This window comes from Pelodiscus sinensis, chromosome 2 (genome assembly GCF_052426305.1).
Source record: "Pelodiscus sinensis isolate ZL-2025 chromosome 2, ASM5242630v1, whole genome shotgun sequence".
Taxonomy (NCBI): domain Eukaryota; kingdom Metazoa; phylum Chordata; order Testudines; family Trionychidae; genus Pelodiscus; species Pelodiscus sinensis.
This window is the reverse complement of record NC_143053.1, coordinates 39,783,559-39,798,893: the sequence shown is the minus strand read 5'-3', so window position 1 is coordinate 39,798,893 and position 15,335 is coordinate 39,783,559. Positions and strand designations below refer to the sequence as shown.

The 15,335-nt window shown below is 42.6% G+C and overlaps 1 protein-coding gene across 6 annotated transcripts in view; it reads left to right on the top strand.

Annotated features, from left to right (window-relative positions):
* The window catches only part of MATN2 (matrilin 2), a 107,765-nt gene that overhangs the window by 89,218 nt on the left and 3,212 nt on the right, over positions 1-15,335 (top strand). For all 6 annotated transcript variants that reach the window (XM_075920331.2, XM_075920332.2, XM_075920328.2 and 3 more), the window contains 5 exons: positions 2,950-3,363; positions 9,935-10,087; positions 13,407-13,478; positions 14,258-14,368; positions 14,713-14,811. In XM_075920331.2, the coding sequence (XP_075776446.2) occupies positions 2,950-3,363; positions 9,935-10,087; positions 13,407-13,478; positions 14,258-14,368; positions 14,713-14,811 (849 nt within the window). The remainder of the gene's footprint in view (positions 1-2,949; positions 3,364-9,934; positions 10,088-13,406; positions 13,479-14,257; positions 14,369-14,712; positions 14,812-15,335) is intronic.

Here is a 15,335-nt window from a genome sequence, read left to right as displayed (position 1 = left end):
TTTTGGTAACCAGTGCCTGTAGAGCATAGGCTTGCGCAGCATATTTCATTAGGGTGTGCACCCAAAGAATTTTTTTAAAATGTACTTTGACCCCCATTAGCCACACCCCTGACCCTCATTAGCCACGCCTCTGGAGATAACACTCTCGGGGCAATATGGACATATGACCAGAAGTAAAAGGTGTTATGTGACCCCCCTAAGGACTTTTTCCACCATCCTCCTACCAATAGGAATTAGTTTGGCCCCCGCGCCCCCCTCATGAAACTATCCTGTAATTGCATTAACTCAGTGTGTGTGACATTATCTCGGACCCCCGCACCACAGCCCTTTGAAACATTAGGGTGTGTCTGTGAACACCTGGCACCCCCCTTGTGCACGCCTATGCTGTAGAGGCAAGGTTTTTAAGCTCTCTTGCAGGCCTCCACCTTCTGCACTTGGAGTGCAAGAGTGGAGAACAGCCCTGACTATTGGGCTGGGATGAAAGAGCAGGGGTTGGGATGAGAAGGGGCACTGTGCAGAAGTTAGGGGCAAAGGGAGCACAATGAAGGGTTAGCGGTAAAGGTTGCACGGGATGGGGCTGCAGGGTTTGGGAATGCAAGAATGTGGGAGCAAGGCTCAGTGGGAGTGAGACTGGGAGACAAGCTGGGTGGTTTTCAGTGTGTGTGTGTGTGTGTGTGTGTGTGTGTGTGTGCAGGGTCCTACGCCTTGTTAATTATCCCTTGTTTTAGTATTTTTTCTTTCGTAACAATTTAAAGTATATATTTGTTAGTAACTGGTGGGTATCATGGTGGCACACATCTGAACAAGGGCACATGATCTCAATATTGGTGCACACGACAAAACTCATTGTGCTCACGATGGAAAATCTTAGAGGGAACACTCCTGGAGACCCAAGTCAGAGTAAAAAATCATCTTTGACTAGTTTTGTAAGGATAAGAATGAGGTATTTTAAGTCATTAAATTACAGGATGGTGTCAGGACTGTTTTTAATGGCTTCGCTTTTTAGCTCTATGTTGAAATTGTCTTTGCTGAAATTTTGAGAGAGAAACTAATCCAATGTATCGCCTATAAATTTATTACATGTTAAGCAAACAATTATAAAACAAATATATGTAAATACCTAACTAGCTAATTTAACTTATAATTTGCCTAACTTTCTTAACTTACAGTAATACAGTGGAATAATCAAATAAAGATTATAAATGAAGTATAATTAGTAAGTCACTTGTTGAGTTAATTTGGCTCAATGAGTATTATAATTAGTGATTGTATTAATCATAACAAAACAACTCTCAGGATTTTACATGTTAAAAGGAGAAGCTTATCCCTTTAAGTTAAGCCATTCAGCTAAAAGTCTAGTCCTTGCCTTGATTTTAAGTAAATGCAGCACTTGAATGATTTTATAGGCCATATTTACAATACAATATTATGTCAACCTAACTTACGTTGCGATATAGCAGTAGCAGTTATTAAATTGCTTGTGTGTACACATGCAGATTTTTGTGTTGGGAGTGTATTTCCTAACCAGGAGCACATGTATTAATTGTATTGTCAGTGTGGGGTATTGTGGGAAGCTCCTGAAAGTCAGTAACAGTCCACGTAAGCAACAAAGTATCTATACTGACATTGCATTGACCTAATTAAATCAACTGCAACTCTGCACTGCTCCAGGAGGTGTTACTAAATCAGGCTAAAGAGGTACTTATGTCAGCAGGAGCCAAATGTAAGTGAAGACACTTCCACAAATAGGTCAACACAAGCCGTTTACATCAGTCTAATTGTATAACACAGACCAGGCTCCAATAACTTCCTCCTTTGGCTGCTCTCTCCCATTAAGCTTCAGTGTTCACAGAAACTACTGTTATAGCAGTTTCAAAAAGTTTAACTCACAGTTCTCTCACTAACAGGTTTAGGGGTTTAGCGTGTACTTCAGGGACCAATTTGTGACATGCAGAGACACACTCATGCACATCAGTGGGAGCTGGAGTGATTTTGCATAAAGTATTTTATAGGGATCCCCTAACTCTGCCTCAGAAGACACCCCAATATCTTCAAATCCCAGTTAGATGTTACAACCTGGTAGCTATAATTTGATATGAGGCACTAGTTTGGAATCTTGATCTTGAAGTCATTGTGAAGAACATTCTAGCTTGCTGTGTACATATCTTGCTACAGTTCATAACTGCTAGAAGTTGTCACTCGAAAATAGGACTTAAGGAATATCCTCTGATAAGGAAGCTGGTAGACAAATTTCTGCTTAGGTCCACAACATAGAGTTTAAATATAATTAATGACTTCTCAGCATATACACATCCATTCATTCCACATGTACTGAGGATAATGAAATGACACTGGAAATGTAATTCTGACGTCGGAGCAGAGTCTATGGCAAGTGGATGGCCTTAATCTAATAACGTTTTGCCTACAAGCCAGAAACCTGCTTCAGACAGCTAATATTGCTAACTTTCATTAAACAGTTAACTGAGGCCTAAATCCAAACATGGCCTGTGTTCTGTACAGTTTTCTTATGCACATGTTTTCACTATGGAATTGCAAATAATGATGGGAAAAGGGATATGAGAATTTAAGCTGTTAACTTGAGTGGCAGATTGTGAGGAGAGGTGGTTTCAAACTATTCTGGATCTTGTCATGCTCCTTTGTTGGACTTGCATGAAGTAATATTTTCCTTCATCTTAAGTACTGTCATGGCCCCCATCACCAAGTTGTACAAGCACCTCGCAGTCTATAATATACTTATTCTCATAATTCCCCGTAAGGTAATGAAGTATCATCATGCACATTTTACAGATGGGGAACTTGTAGCACAGACAGGCTAAGTGACTTGATCAGGATCACAGAGAAGGAAATGAACCCGCATCCCAGGCTAGTTCCCTAACCATGAGAAATCTTTCCGCTTTTTAAATCTTTACTTTTATTTTATTTATACAGGGTGCACTGAAGGCCCCATTGATCTGGTGTTCGTGATTGATGGTTCAAAAAGTCTTGGAGAGAATAATTTTGAAGTTGTAAAGGAATTTGTCTCTGGAATCTTGGATTCTCTTGAGATTTCTCCCAAAGCTGCTCGAGTTGGTTTGCTGCAGTATTCCAGTCAAGTCCGCACAGAATTCACATTAAGACAATTCAGCACAGTCAAAGACATGAAAAAAGCAGTGTCTCACATGAAATACATGGGGAAAGGCTCCATGACTGGACTCGCCTTGAAACAAATGTTTGAGAGAAGCTTTACTGAAGCAGAAGGGGCAAGGCCAGTGTCAGCAGATGTGCCCAGGGTTTCTATAGTGTTTACGGATGGACGAGCCCAAGATGAGGTCTCTGAGTGGGCCAGCAAAGCAAAGCAGAATGGTAAACTGCTATTTTGTCCCTGTTACTTTAAAGATAATGTTTATATTTATTTTAAAAAGTATTTCAACATATATTAATGAAGAGACAAGACTGCTGTAATGTACTGACCAATTCATGTGCCACTGACCTCTGCTGGAGAGAATTATATTTTCCCCATTTGGCTTGGACTAGGGATTTTGCCACAAAGCACTCCATTTCAACTAGTATCCCAGGAATCTGAGCATCTGTGTACTGAAGTACCAAACCATTCCAACGCTGTTGCTTTGCTTAGCCTGAATGCTGAGCTGTGACCAGCACATTTTCACTAAACATACTTAATATAAATAGAGAATTGCAGGAGCTTTATTAAAGATTTGTTGATCCATAGGCTACAATTTTATAGAAACCCACTCCCAAAAAACAAACAGATGAATATATTAATCTAAAACACCCCTCTCAAAATATCAGAAATATGTTGGTCTGGACTTTGCTTTAACTATAATTGTTTTAAAAATACATCGTGAATGTGGAAGCAATTATATGTCGCTGTGACTAAGTGTCCATCCTACACAAGACCAGAAAGCATTGAGGTGGCCACATGCACCTGGAGGAGGAGCCAGTGAGCAGTGATTATAGGCAGGGCCAATATAAAGCCCAGGAGCTGAAACCAGCTAGGGCTGCAGGAAAGTACCCTCCCTGGGAGGAGGGAATTGTTCATCTGAGAAACCCAGAGATTATGGGGTTGGGAGGGAGAGCCAGAAGGTTTGGAGAAGCTTAGAGAAAAGGCAGTAAGATCTTTGGCTGCTGACCTGAGGGTCCCTGAGCTGAAACCTAGAGTAGACAGTGGGCCTGGCTTGGGTTCCCTACCAGGCAGTAGGGAATGTCACAGACCAGACAATGGAGAGTGGATTGCCTGGGACAGTTTGCCCCAAAAGACTGTGATGCCATGGACCTTGCCGGATGATCAAGCCATAAAAAGGAAGCTGCAGCTCTTACAGTCAGAGGATCTGTATGGTGAGAATGGTTGATGGGTGGAAAGACTGCCAAAGGTGAGGGTGCACCTAAAGGGCATGTCTATACTAGGAAATTATTTCAAAATAACTAAACTTGACTTAAGAACTCCCAATTTTACAAAATCGGAATAGCATATCCCCACAACAGGGAAGCCTCAAACTTAGTCCAAGGCAGGCTTTCTTGACTTAGAGCCCCAGGAAGCACTGAGAAGTAATTAGTTCAAATTACTCTGGTGAGTAGTTATTTCAAAATAGTGACACCATAATGTCCACATTACTGCTATTTTGAAATAATTCCCCAGGGAAAGCATGAGTTCAGATTTCAAAATAAGTGACCTGTTATTTCGAAATAATGGGCTTGGTAGTGTTGAGGCTCCACTTATAAATTCGACCTAATGGGGGTTATTTTGAAATAACGCCCTAGTGGAGACCAGGGCAGAAGGAGCTGATTCCCAAAGCGGTTGGGAGGAAGCACCCTCTTGGTAAGTTGGCCCTGTGACAGTTGCTCAATTTCACCAGAGCCTGCTGAAATATAAACTGGTGGAGTATCAGTCACATATGCGGGAATTTGGGGGGAGGTGCAAGCTGTGGGAGGGGCTGGTGGCTGCCCCCTCTCCCCATGGCCCAGCCCTGCCCCCGGCCTCGTTCTGGGGTGAGGAAGGGGAGAATCAGACCCAGCCTTCCCCGGCCAGATGGAGCACAGGGGAGGGAGGCTTGGGCAGCGCACCTCCCTGCTTCATCCTGGCTGGACAGAGCACAGGGAAGGGAGTCTGGGGCAATGCACCACCCCTGCCTTCTCTAGGTCATCTGGAATTGGCCCCATGATGGACCATGGACTGTGGGTGGTGCATTTGCACCCTCCTTCCTATGGGCCCCTGTGTGCAACAGATAAAGCTTCTAGGACCTTAAAAAGATTTCAGAACATGGTGGGGTTGGAGCAGCCCCTGCTGGGCATGGCAGATAGGGTTGCCAAGTGTCCGGTTTTGAACCGTACAGTGCAGTATTTGAGTTTCCTGTTTGGGAAACAAATTGAGAAAATATAAATGAGACAATATAAATGTCTGGTATTTTCTAAATAAGATGTAATGTAGATTGTGATGTCATGTCAAGTGTGTCCGGAATTTTTGTTGAAACCATCGGGCAACCCTAATGGCAAAGCTGGGTTGGAGCAGCACTACCGGTGGCCATGGTGTAGTGGTGCCGGAGCTGCCTCCGCAGCCTGTGGTTAACCCATTAAACGAATCCTTTAACCGGTTAACTATTCTGGGCAATTTTTATATCCCTAGTACAGGTTGCCTCCCTAAACCAGGACTCTCTCATCTGGCAACATCTGTGGTCCAGCTGGACCACAGATGTTGCTGAACGAGAGTGCCCTGGGTCAGGAGGGTGAGCTGCAGAGAGCGCCGCACTTGGCAAGGCTGGTGGTAGTGGGATCAGGGCCTCAGCCACCCAGTAGTGGTAGCAGGGCCATAGTAACAGGGTTGAGGCAGCCCGTGTGTACTGGCCTGGCAGTGGGGACAGAGCTGTGGCAGCCTGGCTGGCAGCAAGGCCGGGCCGTGGCCACCCAGCAGGGGAAGCCCATCTGGGGCTGTGGCAGTGGTGCTAGGGCTGCGGCAACCCAGCTGGGGCCACAGCAGGTCAGTGGCCTGTAGCGGGGCCAGAGCTTTGTGCTGCCAGGCTGGCAGTGGGGCTGAACAGCAACTATGGCAGCGGGACTGGGGCAGCTGTGGGTATGTCTAGACTGCATCCCTCTATCAGCAGAGGGATGCAGATTAGGCAGGTTGACATTGCAAATGAAGCAGGGATTTAAATATCCTGCGCTTAATTTGCATCAAAATGGCCACTGTTTTTGCCGACTCAGCACTTTGTCAGTAAAAAGCAGCAGTCTAGAGGGGGATCTGTCGAGAGAGAACCTTTTTTGACAGATCCCCCTCTAGACTGCCTCTTTTTGCCGACAAAATGCTGAGTCGTCAAAAATGGTGGCCATTTTTATGCAAATTAAGTACGGGATATTTAAATCCCTGCTTCCTTTGCAATGTCGACCTGCCTAATCTGCATCCCTCTGCCGACAGAGGGATGCAGTCTAGACATACCCACAGCTGCCCCAGTCTGGGCCACAGGAGCTGGTGGCAGGGGGGATGACAGGCCGGGATGGCAGGCTGAGGGACATGGTGGCAGGGGACCTTTCTTGGTCTGGCAAATTCCCTCATCTAGGACTGCTCAGGTAGTCAGTGCCAGACCAGTGAGGTCCAACTTGTAGTGGTATGGGGAGATGAAGAAGATACTGGAAAAGTACAGAATAGGAGACAACTGTGATAACAAGCTTGTTATCACTATGCCTCTTTCTGAAGGCCTGAAAATAAAACCAGCAATTTAGGGTTCCATACACCGAACTGAAGTAGGCAATAATTGGGACAGCATATGGGAGAGTTACAGGCCGTGGAGAGTAAAAGATTTGGCAAGAAGTACAAGCCAACTCACTTTCAGTGAGAAACCTCAGCAGTAGGTTGCTTTCACTGAGAGAGCATGAGCCAAATACATCTCCTGTGTAATCCCACTGAGGGGAGTGTAGTTATGCTGAGCCAGGAATTTGGCAGTGAATGTGTTATTACTGTTAATTCCAAGTCTTTTAAAAGCAGCAGACCTCAGCATGAACAGTCCATTCATTAACCCAAATCAGCCTCTCTCATATGATAGATGTTTTACAATCCAGGCTAGCACAATGTCAGCCAGGGTCTAGATAAAAAGCAGGACTCTGCTTAATAAAAATGTAGGCACTGGCGATGGAAAAGGTGTATTGGCTATGGCAGTGTTTCCCAAATGGTGCTCCATGGAACCCTGGGGTTCCGTGAAGCGAACGTTAAGGGTTCCGCGAGAACCCAAACACTCCCCTCCCCCGCCCATAAAGAGACAGAGGAGCCTGGCACGCAAAGACGCTGGCTCCTTCCCCGCTCCCCTTTCAGACATCTCCCGCGTCCCCCGCTGCCACTCTGCTTTTATCACTGGACCTAGCAGCAGCAACAGCTGCTTGTCCCGCTTCTGCCCGATCAACCTAAGATCCCTCTCCCGGGGCCCCCGCTGCGACTCTGCTTTTACCACCGGAACTCCTACTCACTGTGAGGATCGGAACAAATCCCCATACACACTGTGAGGACACGTGGCTCCTGTGTGTGACTTTAAGTTTAAGAATTCAATCTAATATCAAAATTCCCCATGGATCGTTGGTTAAAAGAAGGAACTTTAAAGAGAAAAGTGAGTACTTCAAACTCCAATATTTTTACTGAAACCCGCAAGGAAAATACTGAGGCAGCTCAAGTTAATTATGAAAAATTTCAGCTGACTAATAAGAAACGCAGGTATTGTGAGGACTATTTGGCATTTGGATTCACAAGCAATGGAAATGAAGATGCTCCAGGTGCCCAGTGTGTAGTGTGCAACAAAATATTATCTAATAGTTGTTTAGTACCTGCTAAATTGCGAAGACATTTTGAAACAAATCATCCAGAATACAAAGATAAAGACATTAGTTTTTTTAAGCAAAAGCTTGAATCGCTTGAAAAAAGTAAACTCTTCATGTCAAAAATTGTTGCATTTTCATTATCAGATTTGGCAGAGGCATCTTATAAAGTAAGCTATTGTATATCGCTCGCCGGAGAAGCACACACTATTGGGGAATCACTCATAAAACCATGTGCAAAATATATTGTAATGTGTACGTTGGATCAGGAGTCTAGTAAAAAAGTTGAGGCTGTGCCACTATCAAACAATACTGTCACACGTCGTATTCACGATCTTGCTGCTGACATCGAGAAGGAGCTTATTTTTCGACTGCATTTATGTGATGCATATGCATTACAATTAGACGAGTCCACTGATGTTGCAGGTCTTGCAGTTCTGCTTGTATTTGTCCATTATGATTTTAATAGTTCTATTGAAGACTTACTTTTATGTGAATTTTTGCAAACCAATACAACTGGTGAGAATATATTCAATTGTATCAATAACTTTATGAAAACATCAAATAAGCTGGGAAAAATGTGTTGATGTGTGCAGTGATGGTGCCAAAGCAATGGTAGGAACAGTGGCTGGCGCTGTAACACGAATAAAAAATGTAGCACCAAACTGCACCAGCAGTCACTGCATTCTCCACAGACAAGCTCTGGTAGTTAAGAATATTTCTCCCTGTCTTAAAAATGTGTTGGACAAAGCAGTACAGATTATTAATTATATAATAATTTTTTTTTTGCTCGACAAACTTAATCCCTGGCTAGGAAGTTCCTTGAAATTTTTCTGAGTTTGAAAGGGTTCCGTGGTCAAAAAAAAGTGGGAAACACTGGGCTATGGCATCATATCTAGTCTCCTGCTTTGGCAGTGGACAGCTGAAAATGGTTATTGGTAGTGAGTACACAGATATCATGAACAGTAAAGGGAAACAGGCCCCAGGCCCCACTTTTTATCTGAAACAAAGGAACTGAACATTCAGTTTTTGCTATTGGTATTTGAAGCTCTCTTAAAAATTGCTTCAGTCCTTAAAAGGATAATCGTTGTGGGTGTTTTTTTAAATGACTGGGATCCCAGCCAGATATTCTGCACTCATTTCACAGTGACCTTTTGCAGACAGGACAAGGACCAACTTTTAATGTTGCTTTAAATTCCAAAGTGGTCAGTGCAAGATCAATGAATTTTCTAATAGCAGAAATGAATATCAGATCACGTGTAAACCAGAAGCAAAAAATTCCTGCCAGCTATTGGAAAACAGAAATATGAAATGTGTTGCTTTGTGTGGCGTGTGTTTAAAATTTGTCTGATGAGAGGAATGTGAGCCATTCCCTGAGCCCACCTACCAGGATGAATTAAGACTGAATCCCCTTAATTGATCTCCTTTTCCCAGTTCTCTTCCTTTGCCCTCCCTCCCTCCACAGAAACTAGATACCCAATGCAGGAGAGACTCTTGCACCCACAATTACTGCCCTAAGACACATTAATCTCTTCTCCCTGGTGTCACGACTGGCTCCTCTTGCCCAGTAGTCCAGTTCCACCACAAAAATTCTGCATTTCTCTTTGACCAAGATCCCAAGCTCTAGATTAATCTGTATAGCTATCAGAAAATGATGCCACAAATCAATTTATCAGGAAACAGATGATCTATTTCAGAATTCTTTCTCTATCTGCCTTGCTGGTACGTCAAGCCTATTTATCCTTTCAGCAAAAATTGGACTGATGAGCTCTGCATCCCTCCCTAGTCATTCAGAACCACTGCTAAATTGACCAGATGTGTGACCAGACGGTGCTCTTTCGGGTTTCATTTATCATCAGTCCTAACCATATGTTTATGGGTTTTTTTAGCTGCAGAATTGTTGTTAAAACCCAATGGTAAAGCAATCAGTTTCTAGAGCATTTCTGATACTGTAGAATTCAATGCAACTAAGATTATTCATCTAACACAATCTTTGGAGTTACATGGCATGCACATTTCTGATGCTATAAGTAATCCAAAACATGATACATCTCCCTTTCATTTAACTGTGGATTTTTAAAAAGTTGCTATAGTAATAACATGCCATTTCTTTGAACTATAGGTATAACTATCTATGCTGTTGGAATAGGAAAAGCAATTGAAGAAGAATTACTGGAAATTGCTTCTGAACCACCAGACAAACATCTCTTCTATGCTGAAGACTTCAGTACCATGGAGGAGATAAGTGAAAAACTAAAAAAGCAGATCTGTGAAGGTACCACATGCCACTTCCATTGAGATTAAGAAAAGTGAACAGCCATCTATATTTTGTTTCTCTTCTGTTTTTAATAAACAATGCATACTGAAACCCCAAAAGGATTATAATGTCCCTTTTCCCTGCCCCCATTTTACCAGGCTGTAGTTAGATCAGTGAATTTCACTTGGGCTAAACATTAGCTAATCCATAAGGAATATTGAGGGTCTAAATTATGATTTATTGAAAGAACAATGACTCTTACCGTCTGAGTCATGTTTAAAATTGTGTAGGAGAATGTTGCTGATGTTTCCCTATGTAAGTCAGTGGAAACACTCAGCAGCAATCAATCAATAAACCAAACAAGGAAAACAAAACTCACGGATTTCTTCTGCAGTATTCACAACAGCAACAAAATAGTTCACTATACCCAGTAAGTAAACAGAAAAACAACCAGTTTGTGCTTCAAACCAGTCTTTGATCCATGAGTGCAGATCCATCCATCATCCCCCCCCCCCCCCCCGGCCCCCACTCTAGCCCTGCTTCTGTTAGCTTCTTTGCAGGGAGCAAGCTGGAATGGACTCCTGTTTGCCAGTGACCTAGAGATGACCCTGCACCCACTCGCACTCTATGCTCATTCCTATTGGTGCCTGAAGTCACTTCCTGTAACAAGAGAGTGAAGCACAAGAACCCCAGGGAACATTTAATTTTCATTGTGCTTAATTTTAATGTACCAGTTAGGTGTTTTAGTTTTGTTTTTAAAGTTTGCTGTGCAAGATTGCCTGGCAGGAAGTAACACATTCTTCCTTTAGGCAGGGCTGTGGGAGGACTCAGGAGAAAAAAATCTGCCTGGGATCCCTCCAAACTGTGTATTCCCTGACTCTCCCTCAGCCTTGAGGATCTTATCACTAGCTCCCTTTGATATACAAAATACTGAAAATGCAGAAAAGCAGTTCTGTTCACCCACTGGCATACTAAGTAGGTGTGCAGATGAAGCCCATTTCAAAAACAGAGGGAGATTCCAAGTCTAAAATTCTCTGGAAACTCTTCTAATACAGTGATAGAAATGTAGCCGTGTTAGCCTGGGGTAGCTGAAGCAAAATGCAGGACAATGTAGTCTTTAAAGTGCTTCTTCTAATACAGTAATTCCTCATTTAACACTATAGATGCGTTTCTGAAAATGTTTGTGCTAAGCGAAAACATGCTATGCAAGATCAATTTTCCCTTTAAAAATAATGGAAAACATGGGGTTGCATTTCAGGTGGTGGTGGCAAAGTCAATTTTTTGTTGGTGCTCCGTTATCAATGTCAACATTAGATATCTAGCAACATCCGTGGTTTGTTAAAATACAAAGATAAACACGTGAGTGGAGGAGTGCTGTGACCACATGTATTCATCCGCTCATACGTATTACCACTGTTTTCTCTGATACCGCCGCACAAAGTAGTCCACCACTTGATTATTTTTCATGTTATTTTGGGGACGGTCGTGTTATTTGAAAAAGTCCCCTAAAAATAAAATCGTTCTATTGCAAAAATGTGTTAAGAGGGCACATGTTAAATGAGTAATTACTGTAAATCTTTCCCTATCACACATCCTTTAGATAACTGCAGTACTGTTTACCATACATTTTTCACAGAGGTAGCTGTGTCAGTCTAACTCAAAAACTTAAAAAACAGCAAATGGTGCTGTAGCATCTTAGAGATTAAAAAAAATATAGATAGTATCATGCACTTTCATGGGCACAACCCACTTTTATCATCTTAAGAAGTGAGTTATGCCCACAAAAGCTCATGATAACCATCTACATTTTTTGGTTAGTCTCTAAAGTGCTACAGGACCATGCCATAAATTTTGTTTACTTTTCAGATGTGCTATTTGCTAAACCAAAAATAAGTAAATCTCACCCCCTTGTGGTAGTTTCCAAACTAGAAACTCTGCCACCAGTGGTCTGGTATTCTGCTGCAGCTCCTCTTGTCATTCATCACAAATGGGTAATGCCTCTCACCTGTGGAATTCAGTGGCCATCCCTACAGGGTTGCTGCTAGAGTCTCCAGGACTAAGCACCATTCCAACCTGGGCCACCAGAAATTCTGCCCCAAGTGGTGGAACAAACTGGCATCTCCATTTCTCACAACCATTGTTTTATTTGCATTATTTGTTATACAACAGAAACTTTGTTCTGTTCTTTCATCCTCCACTTGGCTGAGAAAATCACTGGCTCTAACTCTCTTGATTCTTCTAGTACAGCATCTCTGTAGTGCAGTAGTTCTCAAACTGGGGTCCGCATACCAATAGTGGTTCCCAGCCACCTTCCATGTGGTCAGCAGCTCAAGCTCAGCTCCCTCCCTCTCACCGGAGTAGGTAGCCTGGGCTGGCACTCCCCCCTATAGCCCTCCCCACCCTGAAGGTTGGAGTGCCAGTGCGGCTTCCTGCTGTGGGAGGGGAGAGAAAGCCCTGAGCCTCCCTGCTGGACCCCCAGCTCACCAGCTGCTGAAATGTTTCTAAGTTTGAAAGAACTCCTTGGCTACGTCTAAACTGGCATGATTTTCCGCAAATGCTTTTAACGGAAATTTTTTTTCCATTAAAAGCATTTGCGGAAAAGAACATCTAGATTGGCACGGACGCTTTTCCACAAAAGCACTTTTTGCGGAAAAGTGTCCATGCCAATCTAGACACAGTTTTGTGCAAGAAAGCCCTGATCACCATTTTTGCCATCGGGGCTTTTTTGTGCAAAACAGTTTTCAGCTGTCTACACTGGCCCTTTTGTGCAAAAGCATTTCCGGAAAAGGGCTTTTGCCCGAACAGGAACGTCAAAGCATTTGCGCAAGCAGCACTGATTTCGGACAGTAGAACATCAGTGCTTTTGGGCAAAATCAAGTGGCCAGTGTAGACAGTTGGCAAGTTATTCCGCAAAAGCAGGCGCTTTTGCGGAAAAACTTGCCAGTCTAGACGCAGCCTTTTGGTGGCTTAAGCTGAAGAGCAGGGCTTAGTCCTGGAGTCTTCTTCAAAAATGAGCAGGGACAGCCCATTCCCAGCTCATGCTGGGTCCCCCACTGCACACCAGCCTCACAATTGCTTCCCTTTACACACACCTCTGAGTTCCACACACCAGTGTCCTTGTCCATTTGGAAATCGCTGACAATTAGTTAAGTGGAGAAGCCACAGCAGGGTTAGCTTCCAGCCCCCTTTGTCCATTTGTTACGAATGGAAGCTGCTAACAGGTAATCATCAGGAAATAAATACCATTTTCCTATCATTGGATGCTACTCTTCTGTGCAAAGAATCACAATGTTTTTCTATTAATCTCTCTTTCCCTTTTGGAAATTGTTTCTGCCAGCCTTGGAGCAGTCAGATCACCATCAGAATCTACTGACAGATGGGCTTCAGACGACTGGCCCTCATTCTTCAGGTGAGATGCTTCAAATCAACGTGTCCTGTTTTCACCTCAGATGGTTCCCCACTCAGCATTCTCCACAGAGAAAAAAAACCAACAAATCGTCTGGTAGCACTTTATAGACTAATAAAACATGTGGATGGTATCATGAGCTTTCGTGAGCACAGCCTACTTCTTCAGATTACCAGTAATCTGAAGAAGTGGGCTGTGCCCACAAAAGTTCATACCCCCATCTACATGTTTTGTTAGTCTATAAAGTGCTACCAGACCATTTGTTGGTTTTTTCCTGTAACAGACTAACTGAAGCTCCTCTACAGAGAAAGTCCATTATTCACCCAAAGGGATACACCTGTAAAATACCTTCCACAAATCCTTTCTGCTCTGCATAATACAGCTTCTGAGCCTTGCTGCAACAAGCTCATGGATGTATCCTCCCTCCTTAAACTTCCATATCAATCTTGTTCTTTATTGGTATCTAGAACCTCAGGCTTAACAGGAACTGACAGATCTAAATTCCTTTTCCAGGTCTGCAAAAAAACACTTTAAAAACATTTACAGTAGATACAGTCTAACAGCTCAGCTTTCGTGAAATTTGTGTACCACAGCTTCTGTGGGTAAAATGCAAATTTACACCATGAGTAGTCTCTGCTAAAATCCAGTGGATTAAGGTGCTAATTAGTGGGTGAGTGGCAGAATCTAGCCTTAAATGAATAAGGTGTTATGTACTAAATTCAACAGATATGCTGCACGATTATGAGTTAATCAATTTTAATTGCAGTTCTATCTTCCTACAGGATCTGAACCAGCCAGCATAGCCATCACAGACCTCCTTGCTTGTTCTAATTTTGCAGTACATCACAAATATCTTTTTGAAGAGGGGAATGTTTCAGAGTCAACAAGATCAGGTAATCAGTTACGATGATGCAGGAATTTCCAGTTGCCTTCTGTGGTTATACAGATTAGAAAGATGGGTCAAAAGTGGAAATTCATAAACAACACCCGCCACAGAGTGGCATTTCTTGACACATTTCTTCATAGTTGCTTAGGTACCTCCTTCTCTGTAATGCTTATAGGTAAGTATTTAACTGGGATCTGATGTGTCTTTTGATGATTGTTGTACTATATTTTGATGCCAGAAAACTATATTGAACATACAATGCATTCAGTGGCTATATTGTTGTGCATTCAGTATTTTTACTTTAGATACTGCCTCACCATTTCTCTAAACGCCTTTGATCTGCTTTTCCAGCAAAGACTTCAAAAGATAAGAAAGAACAATGCAACTGTGAAAATCTTGTGACATTCCAGAACCATGCCAATGCTGCAGTAAGAAAACTAACCCAGCGCTATATCCTTTCTGAATAACTGATCCTGGATCATAAGTAGAAAAAAGTTATTTAGCATTAATTCTCTCTCCCTCTTTTGTAATCAGTGTCAAACACCTAAAACTCAGATACCTCTTTGGGCCCAAAAGCAATTTAACAAAACAATTGTACTACAGTTTATACAGCTCCTTCAATGAAAGGACTCACGATTTTATTCATAAACATGCATTGTCTTAATCACTGAATAGCAAGACAAGTCTACATCTCAGATCAGGTGAGTCGAGTATGAGAGGAGGCAAAGAAAATGGAGACTGATTTTGAAATCATAATCCTATTCTCTAGGATTTTGCTATTGTTGAAATATCCATCATCATATTTTTGAGTAGTGTTTATTGGCAACAAGGAAACTTATCCAAATACTGATGAGAAGTTTCCTGTTGTGCTCAGTGCAGATGCAACAAGCCACTTTGTATAATATCCTGACACTCTCATTTGGAAATTATGGTAAAGAACAGTGGTAAAGACTAATTTTATATACAAACCCCTT